The sequence below is a fragment of the Salmo salar genome, chromosome 23 (assembly GCF_965601325.2).
Source record: "Salmo salar chromosome 23, fSalSal1, whole genome shotgun sequence".
Classification (NCBI taxonomy): Eukaryota; Metazoa; Chordata; class Actinopteri; order Salmoniformes; family Salmonidae; genus Salmo; species Salmo salar.
Window position 1 is genome coordinate 33,390,088 of NC_138313.1, and position 16,364 is coordinate 33,406,451.

Consider the following 16,364-nt stretch of genomic DNA (forward strand, 5'->3'; position numbering starts at 1 on the left):
ACAACCCAAAAACACCCGCTGTCACACCCTGCCCTACTCTACTATAGAAAATGACATCTTACTAGGGTCAGGATGTGACAGATTCTAATTTTATGCACCAAAGTACGTTCATTATTTCTAGGAGACAGAACGCGTCTCCTTTCGGAGCGGTATGACGGCTGCGTGGTCCCATGGTGTTTATACTTGTGTACTATTGTTTGTACAGATGAACGTGGTACCTTCAGGCATTTGGAAATTACTCCCAAGGATGAACCAGACTTGTGGAGGTTTACAATTTTTTTCTGAGGTCTTGGCTGACTTCTTTTGATTTTCCCATGATGTCGTTCTGCCCCTGAACAAGACAGTTAACCCACTGTTCCTAGGCCGTCATTGAAAATAATAATTTGTTCTTAACTGACTTGCCTAGTTAAATAAAGGTAAATACATATATATATATTTATATATATATAAATGTCAAGCAAAGAGGCACTGAGTTTGAAGGTAGGCCTTGAAATACACCCACAGGTACACCTCCAATTGACTCAAATGATGTCAATTAGCCTATCAGAAGCTTCTAAAGCCATGACATCATTTTCTGGAATTTTCCAAGCTGTTTAAAGGTACAGTCAACTTAGTGTATGTAAACTTCTGACCCACTGGAATTGTGATACAGTGAATTATATGTGAAATAATCTGTCTGTAAACAATTGTTGGAAAAATGACTTGTGTCATGCACAAAGTAGATGTCCTAACCGATTTGCCAAAACTTAACAAGAAATTTGTGGAGTGGCTGAAACTGACTCCAACCTAAGTGCATGTAAAGTTCCGACTTCAACTGTATATATAATGTAGTGTGTGTGTATATATATATATTACATTACATTACCAAAAGTGTGTGGACACCTGCTCGTCGAACATCTCATTCCAAAATCATGGGCATTAATATGGAGTTGGTCCCCCTTTGCTATAACAGCCTCCATTCTTCTGGGAAGGCTTTCCACTAGATGTTGGAACATTGCTGCGGGGCCTTGGTGATATTCAGCAACAAGAGCGTTAGTGAGGTCAGGCACTAATGTTGGGCGATTAGCCCTGGCTCGCAGTCTGCGTTCCAATTCATCCCAACGGTGTTCGATGGGGTTAAGGTCAGGGCTCTATGCAGGCCAGTCAAGTTCTTCCACACCAATCTCGGGGGGAAAAAACATTTTATTTTGTGCAGAGGGGCATTGTCATGCTGAAACAGGAAAAGGCCTTCCCCAAACTGTTGCCACAAATTTGGAAGCACAAAATCATCTAGAATGCATTAAGATTTCCCTTCACTGGAACTAAGAGACCTAGCCCGAACCATGAAAAACAGCCCCAGACCATTATTCCTCCTCCACCAAACTTTACAGTTGTCACTATGCATTCGGGCACGTAGCGTTCTCCTGCCAAACCCAGATTTGTCCGTCAGACTGCCAGAAGGTGAATTATGATTCATCACTCCAGAGAACGCGTTTCCACTGCTCCAGAGTCCAATGGCGGCGAGCTTTACACCACTCCAGCCGACGCTTGGAATTGTGCATGGTGATCTTAGGCCTGTGTGTGGTTGTTCGGCCATGGACACCCATTTCATGAAGCTTCTTGTGCTGACGTTGCTTCCAGAGCCAGTTTGGAACTTGGTTGTGAATGTTGCAACCTAGGACAGAGGATTTTTACTCTCTACGCGCTTCAGCACTCGACGGTCCCGTTCTGTGAGAGTGTGTGGCCTACCACGTAATTGACCAGGGCAGCTCTAGCAGGGCAGAAATGTGACAAATTGACTTGTTGGAAAGGTGGCATCCTATGACGGTGCCACGTTGAAAGCCATTTTTTTTAACCAATGTTTGTCTATGGAGATTGCATGGCTGTGTGCTCAATTTTATTCACCTGTCAGCATAGGGTGTGGCTGAAATATACAAATTGTCACGCCTACTCCCGGTCCCTCTCTCCAGCTCTCAACGTCGGTCTACTAACCACCGGCCCTGGCAACCATTATTACGCACATCTGCTCCCCATCATTACGCCCACCTGGACTTCATCATCACCTTCATTACCTTCCCTTTATTTAGCCCTCATTAGCCTCAGTCATCAGGCAGTATTGGGTTGTTTTCCTGTTCAGTACGCATCCCCTGTTTTGTTCATTTGCCTTGCATCTATGTTATTAAACTCTCCTTCTGCACCTGCTTCCTGACTCCCTCCATATACGTGACACTAATCCATTCATTTGAAGGGGTGTCCACATACTTTTGTATATATGCATATATATAGTGTGTGTATATGTATATATTTACAGTACCAATCCAAAAGTTTGGACACACCTACTCATTCAGGGGTTTTTCTTTATCTTTTTTTTTTTTACAATTTTCTACATTGTAGAATAATAGTGAAGACATAAACTATGAAATATCACATATGGAATCATGTAGTAACCAAACAAGTGTTAAACAAATCAAAATATATTTTCTATTTTAGATTATTCTAAGTAGCCATCCTTTGCGTTGATGACAGGTTTTCATACTGGCATTCTATCAACCAGCTTCACCACGAATGCTTTTCCAACCGTCTTGAAGGAGTTCCCGCATATGCTGAGCACTTGTTGGCTGCTTTTCCTTCGCTCTACGGTCAGCACTCCATCACTCTCCTTCTTGGTCAAATAGCCCTTACACAGCCTTGAGGTGTGTTGGGTCATTGTCCTGTTGAATAACAAATGATTGTTCCATTAAGCGCAAACCAGATGGGATGGTGTATCACTGCAGAATGCTGTGGCAGCCATGCTGGTTGTGTGCCTTGAATTCTAATTAAATCACTGACAGCGTCACCAGCAAAGCACCCCCACACCATAACACACACATGCGGAGATCATCCGTTCACCTACTCTGCATCTCACACGGCGGTTGGAACCAAAAATCTAAATTGGACTCATCAGACCACAGGACAGATTTCCACCAGTCTAATGTCCATTGCACGTGTTTCATGGCCCAAGCAAGTCTCTTCTTCTTATTGGTGTCCCTTAGAAGTGGTTTATTTTCAGCAATTCAACCATGAAGGCCTGATTCACGCAGTCTCCTCTGAACATTTGCTGTTGATATGTGTCTGTTACTTGAATTCTGAACTTATCCTCTGCAGCAGAGGTAACTCTGGGTCTTCCTTTTCTGTGGTGATCCTCATGAGACAGTTTCATCAGAGTGCTTGATGGTTTTTGCGACTGCACTTGAAGATTTTCCGCATTGACTGACCTTCATGTCTGAAAGTAATGATGGACTTTCGTTTCTCTTTGCTTATTTGAGCTGTTCTAGTCTTAATATGGACTTGGTCTTTTATCAACCCTACCTTGTCACAACACAACTGATTGCTCAAACGCATTAAGAAGGAAAGAAATCCCACAAATTAACTTTTAACAATGCACACCTGCAATGCATTCCAGGTGACTACCTCATGAAGCAGGTTGAAAGAGTGCCAGGAGTGTGCAAAGCTATCATCAAGGCAAAACGTGGCTATTTTGAAGAATCTCAAATATAAAATCTATTTTGATTTGTTTAACAATTCTTTCGTTACTACATGATTCCATATGTGTTATTTCATAGTTTTGATGTCTTCACTATTATTCTATAGTGTAGAAAATTGTAAAAATAAAGACAAACCCTGGAATGAGTAGGTGTGTCCAAAGTTTGGACTGGTACAACCAATATAAAGGAAGAAAAGCTTAGTCCTAACCCCAGAAACATAGAGATAGGCCCGTGGTATGCTACGACACAGACATACATTTCTTTATGTCAGATGACTACTGTGTCTGCTATACAGATATACATGTAGCCATAATGAAGGAGGGTTATTCGCTAATTTTCAATCCAAATATTTTGTGTAAATTTAAGCACTATATTGTTAAATGATAGGAATAATACAGTCTGATACAGTCTTCCTCACCTCAAGTTCAACTGTCTGAGTCAGTTGGAGAGCCGTGGCACACTGCCTTCATATCATAGGCCTGCAGTATCTATAGCTTGATAATAATAGTCACACCATACCAAACCTTCACAAGCCTGTCTAAACTTTAATCGGATAATATCAAAAGTTAGTCAGGCCATTATTTATTGGGAAAATACGAGCAGAAGAACGAATGAAAACCAAGGAAAAAACACACTCCCCTCCCCTGTGCCCCCCCAAAAACCACAAAACCCTCCCCAAAGCTAAAGAAAGTTTGTCAACCCTCCCCTATTTTGGACCAACCAGTAACTTTCGACCTATCCCTTAGAAAACATGTCACAGATGGCCCATCTCTCCACCTCAAAGTCGATGAAGTACCTTTGAAATGCTGGCAGGCAGAGCAGACAAAAATAATATGTCTGTAACCACAACCCAAAAACACACTCCTCACCAGGGTTGTTGCCAGGGTCTGACTTTTAGTGCAGTCTTGAGAACAGCAAAAACAAGCATAAATGACCCCAGCATTTATCACATTGGTTGCTGTAGCTTCACCCACTTCAGTCTCTCTGAAAACACATAGCTATTAGCTATACAATTAACCGCTACACACTAATTCAGCACCGGGATTAAAAAATATCATTTAATACATGAGGGATCTGTTAGCAGGAAATAATTTTATTAACAAAGGTAAACAATTAAGTTTGCTTTACAGAACACATTTTTTCTTCAGTTTTACAGCAAATTTCCTGCAATTCTACACATTTTTCCCTTGGATGGGGAGACATGTTTTGCAGATTTAAAGCTAATTTCCTGCAATTCTTCACATTTTGCCATGACTTTTGCCAGGTTAATATGATATCTGAGTGAGAGTGACTAACAAAATCAATGGGGGCTCTGTGGAGGTCAGTGCAGCTGGGCACGTGCCCTGCATTTCCGATTGGTAATAACTAGACTAATTGACCAATCTTAAAATATTTAACTGACATGGGTTAATTGAGTGACTGTCAGTGAGTGACATATACCAAGAGGAAAACTGTTGCAACAAGGTTTTGAAATTGCACCTTGTATGTTCTACTATTCTAACTCTCAACAGTAAGTTGAGACCCCGACAGATTTTTGAAATGTATTATTATTTATATATTTTTTAAATTCCAGAGGTCTGGAGCTCGGCGTCCTCATGTGTCGCTACGGCCCTGCTCCTCACTCCAGAGAGGCACTGAACCACAGTGCTATCTTGCTCTGCCAGCCAGCCAACCAACAGAACCTAAACATTACCCACACAGTAATGTAAACACTTGATTGGATTTTATAAAATAAATGATCAATTCCCCCCCCCCCCCCCACATTCTATTTAATCCAGTTAACTTGGGCAGTAAGGAAGCATGGCAAAACCTGAGAAGCAACAACTTTCAGAAAATCAATCAACAGACAACTGTCAATTTGGTGTCAATGTTACAGCGCTAAGAGCATGGATCCTTCATGTTCTCAGTGCTGTGGTTGGTCTGCTCTGTGCTGCTGTGCCATGTGCCATGTGGTCAGTCAGTCAGTCAGATACATAGAGCGGGAGCTGGGGGGAGGCCCTGTCTCTAACATCCCTGTGGACAGTAGGACCTCTGATGGTCTTCAGCCTCAGCTTGTGCGGTAATGCAGTGCTGGAGGAGGCTGCTGGGACCTGCTGTTCCCCCTCCTCATCTGAACCCCCTCTCCTAGGGGTGGGCCTCAGCAGGGGAACCCCCGGCCAGGACAATAGGGGAGAGGGGAGAAGCGGGGGCAGGAGAAGGGAGGATGAGTTTGCAGGGTGGACAACACCAGGAATTTCTAAGAAGTATGGATAGGCCCTTCTAGTTGGTAGAGCATGTGGATTGATCATGGCAGGAGCAAGTTGTCCAGTCAGGACAGGAGGTAGGTGGTGGTAATTTGGCAAAGTAGAGGGGTCTCTGTAGCTGGGCCTCCTACCCCAGTAGACGTCCTTGTCCAGGGGCTGGGTTGGGCTGCTGGGTGGCGGAGAATGAGGGCTGTGGGTATGGGCATGGTGGAGCCGTAGCAGGCTGCTCTGGTGGGCAGCATAGCCCGCAGGGCTCACCAGGCCAAAGTGGAGTTTGAGGGCCAGCAGTTCTGTGTTCAACCGGGCGTTCTCTTTGTTCATGGCCGCCAGGCGGCTCTCCAGTACATAATCGTTTACCCTCCTCTTCTCCCGCGAGCGCTTGGCCGCCTCGTTGTTCTTGCGACGCTTCTCCCAGTAGGTGACGTCCTTCTTCTCCTCTGGAATGAACTCTCTCTTGCGCCTCAGGCCCTTGGGTGTCAGCGCCCCCTCTAGGGAGGCTGTATGACCATCCTCCAGTGTCTCCGTGCTCCCATTTGGAGATACTGACATGGGCTCCATCTGGTCTCAGTATAGAAAGTAGGATGGCTGTTTCTTGGTTGGCCAGGTAAAAGGAGGATATGTAAGTTCTTGTGCACTTCTGTCAGGTAGCTGTCTAGGATTTCACCTGTGAAGGGAAGGTTTATTATTAGTTATTTGCAAAATCCTATGATTAGGCTATACCTTTCCACATTTCTGCTATACAGGCTGGGACACAGATCAGAAATTTTTTTAATTTCTGTGTTTGAGAATTGAAATCTTTGAATGACATGGTGTTATGGAGCCACAAACACACTCACATCCCACTGTCTAAACCGGATATACAGGCTGAATAAAGCAGAGAGGAGGAGTTGTCTGAGGTGTAGCCGTCCCCTCTAATGTGACTAAAATAATGTAACACGTTTTGCTCTTAATGTCTGAAAGACGTGTACATTTAACGTGTGATTCATCTCGTAGACAGACACCAGACAGTATGCATGGCCTGCACGTGAAAATGCTCATGTTGGAGAGTTGGTATGATATAGTATAATGTGTCTAGTCTTTGCTTTGCCAGCTTTTATGTCAATCACACAACCAACTTCTAGATTTGACTCAGGAACCTCTCTGGACCTGTCTCTTCCTTCAACTTGACTAATAAACTCATATTGTTTTCCTAGATTACTATTACTTTTTTACTACCACTATTATGTCTGACAGAACGGGCAAGTCAAGTGGTTGAGAGTTACGATCACACTCAATCTGCTTCATGCAGATCAGGCTTGTTTTAGAAACAGGGAAGGTTTTGGTTTCACAATTCTGCTCTCTCCCTCTCACACTTTTTTTTCTCTCTCTTTCGCTCTCTCTGTTTCTCTCACACACACACACACACACACACACACACACACACACACACACACACACACACACACACACACACACACACACACACACACACACTCTCTCACAGTCTTCTTTTTTTGATGGTGCACTGACTTGCCCACCCACCCCTTCACAAGCAGCTACTGCTTGCATGTAGTGTGCTCATCTCTGGCTCTATATCCTCTACCTTCCTTTCCTTTTCTATACCCTCTGTATGAGATAAGAGGTTAGGTGCATGGGCCCTAGCCACAGCACAAGCTGGGCTGGAAAATAGAAACCCTAATACAACCCTAATAAAAGGCTCTCCTGAACCATTACATGCTTATTAGTAAGAGCACCATGTCCCAATGTGAACTCTGATCTGTCTGGATGTCAGTGGCATGCAGCTCAAGAGTTGAGATTGATTGGTCGCGGGCTGGTTTGGGCTACAATGCTGATGGCTGTTTGACGTTGTTTCTCCACCATGTTTCCTACAGCAAAGAGAGATGAGACCATAATGCACCAACTGTCAGCACCATGACGCCAGAAACATAGAGCAACAGAAGAACAGAAGAACTACTAGAATAATCTGAAGGAGACCAAGTGAATGTACAGTTGAAGTCGGAAGTTTACATACACTTAGGTTGGAGTCATTAAAACTCATTTTTCAACCACTCCACAAATTTCTTGTTAACAAACTATAGTTTTGGCAAGTCGGTTAGGACATCTACTTGTGCATGACAAGAGTATTTTTTTCCAAAAATTGTTTACTGACAGATTATTTCACTTATAATTCACTGTATCACAATTCCAGTGGGTCAGAAGTTTACTGTGTTGACTGTGCCTTTAAACAGCTTGGACAATTCCAGAAAATGATGCCATGGCTTTAGAAGCTTCTGATAGGCTAATTGACATCATTTGAGTCAATTGGAGGGGTACCTGTGGGTGTATTTCAAGGCCTACCTTCAAACTCAGTGCCTCTTTGCTTGACATCATAGGAAAATCAAAAGAAATCAGCCAAGACCTCCACAATTCTGGTTCATCCTTGGGAGCAATTTCCAAATTCCTAAAGGTACCACGTTCATCTGTACAAACAATAGTACGCAAGTATAAACACCATGGGACCACACAGCCATCATAACGCTCAGGAAGGAGATGTGTTCTGTCTCCTAGAGATGAACGTCCTTTGGTACGAAAAGTGCAAATCAATCCCAGAACAACAGCAAAGGACCTTGTGAAGATGCTGGAGGAAACAGGTACAAAGTATCTATATCCACAGTAAAATGAGTCCTATATCAACATAACCTCAGCAAGGAAGAAGGCACTGCTCCAAAACCACCATAAAAAAGCCAGACGACGGTTGCAACTGCACATGGGGACAAAAATCATACTTTTTGGAGAAATGTCCTCTGGTCTGATGAAACATAAATAGAACTGTTTGGCCATAATGACCATCGTTATGTTTGGAGGAAAAAGGGGGAGGCTTGCAAGCCGAAGAACAGCATCCCAACTGTGAAGCACGTGGGTGGCAGCATCATGTTGTGGGGGTGCTTTGCTGCAGGGACTGGTGCACTTCACAAAATAGATGGCATCATGAGGGAGGAAAATGATGTGGATATATTGAAGCAACATCTCAAGACATCAGTCAGGAAGTTAAAGCTTGGTCGCAAATGGGTCTTCCAAATGGACAATGACCCCAAGCACACTTCCAAAGTTGTGGCAAAATGGCTTAAGGACAACAAAGTCAAGGTATTGGAGTGGCCATCACAAAACTCTGATCTCAATCCTAGAGAAGATTTGTGGGCAGAACTGAAAAAGCATGTGCGGGCAAGGAGGCCTACAAACCTGACTCAGTTACACCAGCTCTGTCAGGAGGAATAGGCCAAAATTCAACCAATTTATTGTGGGAAGCTTGTGGAAGGCTACCCGAAACGCTTGACCCAAGTTAAACAATTTAAAGGCAATGCTACCAAATACTAATTGAGTGTATGCAAACTTCTGACCCACTGGGAATGTGATGAAAGAAATCAAATCTGAAATAAATCATTATCTCTACTATTATTCTGACATTTCACATTCTTAAAATAAAGTGGTCATCCTAACTGACCTAAGACAGGGAATTTTTACTAGGATGAAATGTCAGGAACTGTGAAAAACTAAGTTTAAATGTATTTGGCTAAGGTGTATGTAAACTTCCGACTTCAACTATAGCTCTTGTCCATAAGTCATTATAGACAAGGTTATAGACAAGGTTATAGACAAGACCATGGACAAGGTTATAGACAAGACCATAGACAAGGTTATAGACAAGACCATGGACAAGGTTATAGACAAGACCATGGACAAGGTTATAGACAAGACCATGGACAAGGTTATAGACAAGACCATGGACAAGGTTATAGACAAGACCATGGACAAGGTTATAGACAAGACCATGGACAAGGTTATAGACAAGACCATGGACAAGGTTATAGACAAGACCATGGACAAGGTTATAGACAAGACCATGGACAAGGTTATAGACAAGACCATGGACAAGGTTATAGACAAGACCATGGACAAGGTTATAGACAAGACCATGGACAAGGTTATAGACAAGACCATGGACAAGGTTATAGACAAGACCATGGACAAGGTTATAGACAAGACCATGGACAAGGTTATAGACAAGACCATGGACAAGGTTATAGACAAGACCATGGACAAGGTTATAGACATATTTATAGACAAGGTTATAGACATATTTATAGACAAGGTTATAGACATTTATAGACAACGGTATAGAAAGGGTTATAGACAGGGTTATAGACAAGGTTATAGACAAGGTTATAGACAGGGTTATAGACAGGGTTATAGACAGGGTTATAGACAAGGTTATAGACAGGGTTATAGACAGGGTTATAGACAGGGTTATAGACAGGGTTAGCAGGGACATGGTTATAGACAGGGTTATAGACAGGGTTATAGACAGGGTTATAGACAAGGTTATAGACCACGTTATAGACAAGGTTATAGACAAGACCATAGACAAGGTTATAGACATATTTAAAGACAAGGTTATAGACAAGGTTATAGACATTTATAGACAACGGTATAGACAGGGTTATAGACAGGGTTAGCAGGGACATGGTTATAGACAGGGTTATAGACAGGGTTATAGACAGGGTTATAGACAGGGTTATAGACAGGGTTATAGACAGGGTTATAGACAGGGTTATAGACAGGGTTATAGACAGGGTTATAGACAAGGTTAGCAGGGACATGGTTATAGACAGGGTTATAGACAGGGTTATAGACAGGGTTATAGACAGGGTTATAGACAGGGTTATAGACAGGGTTATAGACAGGGTTATAGACAATGTTATAGACAGGGTTATAGACAGGGTTATAGACAGGGTTATAGACAGGGTTATAGACAGGGTTATAGACAGGGTTATAGACAGGGTTATAGACAAGGTTAGCAGGGACATGGTTATAGACAGGGTTATAGACAGGGTTATAGACAATTTTATAGACATCGTTATAGACAGGGTTATAGACAGGGGTATAGACAGGGTTATAGACAGGGTTATAGACAGGGTTAGCAGGGACAAGGTTATAGACAGGGTTATAGACAGGGTTATAGACAAGGTTAGCAGGGACAAGGTTATAGACAGGGTTATAGACAGGGTTATAGACAGGGTTATAGACAAGGTTAGCAGGGACAAGGTTATAGACAGGGTTATAGACAAGGTTATAGGCAAGGTTATAGACAAGGTTATAGACAGGGTTATAGACAAGGTTATAGACAAGGTTATAGACAGGGTTATAGACAGGGTTATAGACAGGGTTATAGACAAGGTTAGCAGGGACAAGGTTATAGACAGGGTTATAGACAGGGTTATAGACAGGGTTATAGACAGGGTTATAGACAGGCTTATAGACAAGGTTAGCAGGGACAAGGTTATAGACAGGGTTATAGACAGGGTTATAGACAAGGTTATAGACAAGGTTATAGACAAGGTTTATAGACAGGGTTATAGACAGGGTTATAGACAAGGTTAGCAGGGACAAGGTAAGGTCCTACAGTGGTGTGTTGCAAACAAGATAGCTTGTAAATGTGAAATAGACAAAAATACACTAGAGATTTACACTACATTTATTTGCCAGTTATGTCACATGAGACCAACAATTATGTCATTTGAGCTTAATGTAATTCATAAGATTTGGAAATATGAGGCCTTGAGGGAAAGGCATGTATTCAGCTTCGTATGGCTTGTGCTGCTCTGCTCTCACTGTACCCTGGGACGAAGCTCAGTAAAATGTCAGTGTAAAATGAAGTAATCTACCGATCTGGGGATTTACTCTCTCAGAGTTAAAATATTGTAAACATACCAGCAATGACGGTGTTGTGAGACCACTTACTCATCATACCTTTGATCAAATGTCTGATCACAATCACAACTGTAGGTAATAGTGTGTCCATCCTAAACTTCTATAATCACACTGGCAGCCACACGTCTGTGTTGTACAAAATTCCCCAAAGGTTGTCATGTCTATGAAGGTCAACATTTTGCTCTGAGAGATGAAAATAACAATGATTTGTTAATAACCATGGGTCAGAGGGACGTTACCACCTCACTCCCTTTTAGGGTTGTCAAGATACCAGTATCGTGATACTCAGAAGTATCATGGCACGCAAACAAAACATGATCATTATTATTATTATGAAGCGGACTACATTTCTTGGGGAAAATCACTGTAATATTGAAAACATACAAACAGCCTTATGCTGTCATTCAGAGTCACATTTGCTAATTTTCCTAACTATAGCACACGCTATAGCACACACTATTTAACAAAAAGCAGGTTTTTAAAGTTTAGTCTTCTTTGTGTTTTACTTTTTTGTCATGGAAAGTCAAGTATAATAGTATTGTGATACTGGTATAGTGAGAGCCCTATTGCCTTTGACCAAGGTTTCAGCCTTTGGCTAATTAACATGAGTATAATGAGTCTTTTTAACCGCACACATGGGACACCTTCTCTTTATTGTCTCCATTAGGCAACATTACTGCTTCTTACCAGGCAAAATGTACAATCAGATATTACACCTCTTGTTGACTGCTGTACTTAACACTTCATAGATGCACTGCAAAATATGTTTTCGCACAGGATTTTGCGCACGAACCAGTGCTGTATGAAGTGCAAAAACATAACTATTATAGCTTTTTACCTCAACTTATAGTGAAATATCCTGCAAATTCTCATTTTTATTAATACTTTGCAAGCAGTCTCGCTGTCTGTCCTATTAGATTTATTATGTAGATCTTTGTCTGAAGCAATTTTGCAACAACAATTAAATATTATGAAAGCTAACAGTATTGAAAAGGAGTTTAAAAATGGAAATGTTGCATGTATGTGAACCCCAGAAAATACAACTTTGAGAATTTTACGATTCATGTAGATCACAGTAGACCGACGTTGTTGCGCGTTGCTACTACTTACTCTTTGAAGTGGCAGTCAGAGCAAAGGACATAAACATTTACCCAAAGACAGAGATGAGAGACAGAGATTAGTGCTCTGCCTTGTGGTGGAGAGTACACGCGTTTAGAGGTCAAAATACCTATATATAGTCTACCCACTCCCCTACACCAGATATAGCTGGACTTCTCAACGTTTCCCTTGCAGTTGTACCTTCTCTTTACATTGTTGTATGATGAGCTAGAAAAATTGCAGGCCATGATAATTTCTTAATGCACATCTTCATCAATTGATAACTAGAAGCAACCAATCTGTTTATGGGTGTACAACCACATCCAGACCATTTTAAACCTCATTGACATTGCTGCTGTACTGTTGCACAGTATTTCATGCAGTGCTACAAATTTACAGCCTGGTGCTAGAGGTGCTGAAAGTAGAGCAGCTCTGTGTCGGGATGCAGAGTGGCCTAAATGGGTACAAACTGGAAAAACTTGCCCCAACCCTTCTGTAAAAAGATTGCAGTCAGAGTGCAAAATAACAGCAGTATACTGAAAATACTGCTTCCAAAATAACCGTATTTTTTTTTTACTGCAGTACACTGCAGTTATTCTGCATTTATTGAGTCCAAAATACCACAGTCGACTGCAGTTACTGCACTTTTACTGCAGTTTCAAAACTTCAATCTTTTTTTGTAAGGGAACAGTGAGTTGGAGGACATTTGTCAGGGGTCAAGGGCTGAGAACTAGCAAGTGGAGAGCAGTGATGCTGTGTATAGCGTTAGCGATTAGGGAAGCTTGACAGCACAGGACTGCAGCAGAGAGAGTTGCTCAGCTTCCTGAACAGTCCTCTCCAGAGACGAGAACCTCACTGCTAAAGTTCTGCACCTGCTTCTTATTGACATGCTTATTATAGACCCTGCTTTTTAGTAAGAAACTCTCAAACTTCTTCTTTTGACACCTCTCTGTTTTTAAAGCAGCAGTCACAGCACCAGTTGGTCTGTTGTTGTTTCCTTCCTTGCTTTGTGAAGTACTTGAGTCTCTCTCCCTGGTTCCTAATAGGAAACCATTGGTTAACCTCCTGACTTTTTAACACATACATTCTTCAAAAAATAACATATAAAATCAGTTAGGCTCTTTCGTGCATTGTACGTGTCTATAAGAAAATGACTTTTTAATTAATAACACTTTAATTGACTCTTATTGATTAGCTCGTCACCAGAAGAAGAACAATAACAACAACGAGCTCCATTATGAATTTTCTGGTTGTTCTACCTTCCACAAGCTTTATACAGTATGTAGGGCGAACTAACTAAGCCTTTAACTCTACACAGTTCGTACCGTTTTCAACAGGGAATACAATAGAAGATAATATCTGTCTGATATCTCTTTTTTTACAATTATACATTTCTACCCTCTTATATAGAACAATAATCGGTCAATTAAAAATACATTTAAGTAATTTAGCAGACGCTCTTATCCAGAGCGACTTACAGTAGGGAATGCATACATTTCATTATTTAAAAATAAAAAATAAAATCATACTGGGAATCGAACCCACAACCCTGGTGTTGCAAACAACATGCTCTACCAACTAAGCCACACGGGACCAAATATTTGTCATTGCTGTAATCACTTTTACTATGTAAATGTAGAAAGGTCGTCCAGGTCCTACACTGCCTGACTACATTTCACATTTCTCCTAGTTTACACTTATGCAACACATATGCAATAAATAGCATTATTGTATTGGTTTTTGTATGTTGTACAAAAGTATTCTAAATAAGTTAAAGAAAGATGTTAATTTGTTTTAAAAAACTAGCTCCTATCCAGTGTCAACATTTTATAAAATGTGTGATCTTTCTTGAATGGGGAAGTCACCTAATTTAAAATATACCCAGATCTGAGATACCACATCTAAAACAGTCTTGCTATGATAACACACTCCAAAAATCTGAACACCAGAATACTGTAAATCAAGACTAACTTTTCAAGTCTGAAAATATTAGTTACGAATTGAAGAGCGTAGTAATATTCTCTGATGACTGCTGCAAGCTGAGACTTGAGAGTTCGATCAGACGGCAGAGCATGACTCTAAAAAATGACTTATTGTACCCAATCAACTCCTTGATATTTACCTCACTCTCTCTGTAGCTGTATACGTCATATGTGAAGGGAACTTTAATTTAGTTGGGTGAAAATTAGGTGAAAATGAACACAGGATCTTACCTTCTGCTGCCAGACAACTATATTCCAGTGAGTACACCACTGATGCAACATGACAATGACCTCACTCAAAGTGCCACCGCCCACCCATTGCGTTTCTGTGAGCAACAGACGGCAACTTACAGAACTGTATAATCATCCTTCCACTGTAACTCAACTGAAGTTCATCTACAGTAATGTGGCTATGACCACCAATACTATCTGTGACATCTCACAACCTTTTGTTTTCTCACTCTTAGCGCATTAAGTCTGTCTGCCTGCCTGTTTGTCTTTCCAGCCCTGCACCATCGAGCCTAGCCCATCTCTTGTGTTCTGTGTGTCTGTATCCCCTCAGTCCCCCTCAGTGTAAAGTTGGAGGCTTACGCATGTTATCATCTGGGAGATGTGTCTGATCAGAGAGAGCCTGGAAGGGCCAGCCTTTAGATCTGATGATACCTGGCTTACCGGGTCCTTCCCAGAAACTTCAAATATTTGTTTCTCTCGTTCTAGCCCTTAACCATCACTATGTATTCTATGTGGTGATAAGGCAATTTAGTTTAAGAGGCATAAAGTCACTCATATGACCTCAAGTTTCCCACAAATGTTCAATAAAAATGTCTGTCCTTTTGTCATGTTAGGAATGACATACAGTACTTCTTTGTCCACTAGGTTAAACACTGGAAAGTGGAATCTATGAAAACTTTCTATTGCTTTATTATAAAATATTGTGTTGCAAATTTGAGATCAAGATCCAATTGGGAAATTCCAGTGCAATGGCAAAACATCATAGACCTAGTGTTTCACCACACTTTTTAGTTCTCCAGCATCAACAGTTAGGCTACATTTGTTCACAACTGTCATGAGCTTTCTAGTTTGTTAATAACTAGTTAATAATTACTTCATACAATTTTACATGAAATATTTTGGGGATTAACCTGTACAATTCGGAAGATTTTGACAAACAATACTATATTGACCAAGCATGTCATGACTGAGATTCCGTGTTTGGTAGTAAAGTACTCCATCTAGTGGCTTATCATAGAAACAGGTGTTGCATTCTTCTGCCATGTTGTGCAGTGTACAGAGTGCTGTACTGCAGTATCCTCTGCTGGAGGTTTAATATGGGTTTACATGTAGAATAGTGCTGGTCTGAGGACCATGCTTCAAGGGTTCATGAGTTGCCCAATTGATTCTCTAATGTGATCTTGTTTTGTTACTATTACTGTTACTATACTGATTTTGTAGTTACTGTCCACAAAATGGTTAGTTGTAGTTGTAGTTACAGTAGTTATACAGTCCCAGTCAAACGTTCGAACACACCTACTTCTTCAAGGGTTTTTCTTTATAGGCATCAAAACTATGAAATAACCCATATGGAATCATGTAGTAACGAAAAAAGTTGTAAACAAATTAAAATATATTTTATATTTGAGATTATTCAAAGTAGCCACGTTTTGCCTTGATGCACACTCTTGGCATTCTCTCAACCAGCTTCATGAAGTAGTCACCTGGAATGCGTTTCAATTAACAGGTGTGCGTTGTTAAAAGTTAATTTGTGGAATTTCTTTCCTTCTTAATGCGTT

General features: G+C 41.2%; 1 protein-coding gene across 1 annotated transcript; it reads right to left on the minus strand.

Annotated features, from left to right (window-relative positions):
- Nucleotides 1-4,576: 4,576 nt before the first annotated feature.
- LOC106584428 (nuclear factor interleukin-3-regulated protein) lies at nt 4,577-14,937 on the minus strand. The gene is made up of 2 exons (XM_014169751.3): nt 14,806-14,937; nt 4,577-6,410 (listed from the first exon to the last, which is right to left on the minus strand). Exon 2 carries the CDS (start codon nt 6,302-6,304, stop codon nt 5,465-5,467), a length of 840 nt encoding a protein of 279 aa, XP_014025226.1. The 5' UTR covers nt 6,305-6,410; nt 14,806-14,937; the 3' UTR covers nt 4,577-5,464.
- Between the last annotated feature and the right edge of the window lie 1,427 nt (nt 14,938-16,364).

Coding starts and splice junctions, on each gene's coding strand:
- LOC106584428 (XM_014169751.3), bottom strand. CDS start 6,304: ATGGAGCCCATGTCAGTATCTCCAAATGGGAGCACGGAGACACTGGAG.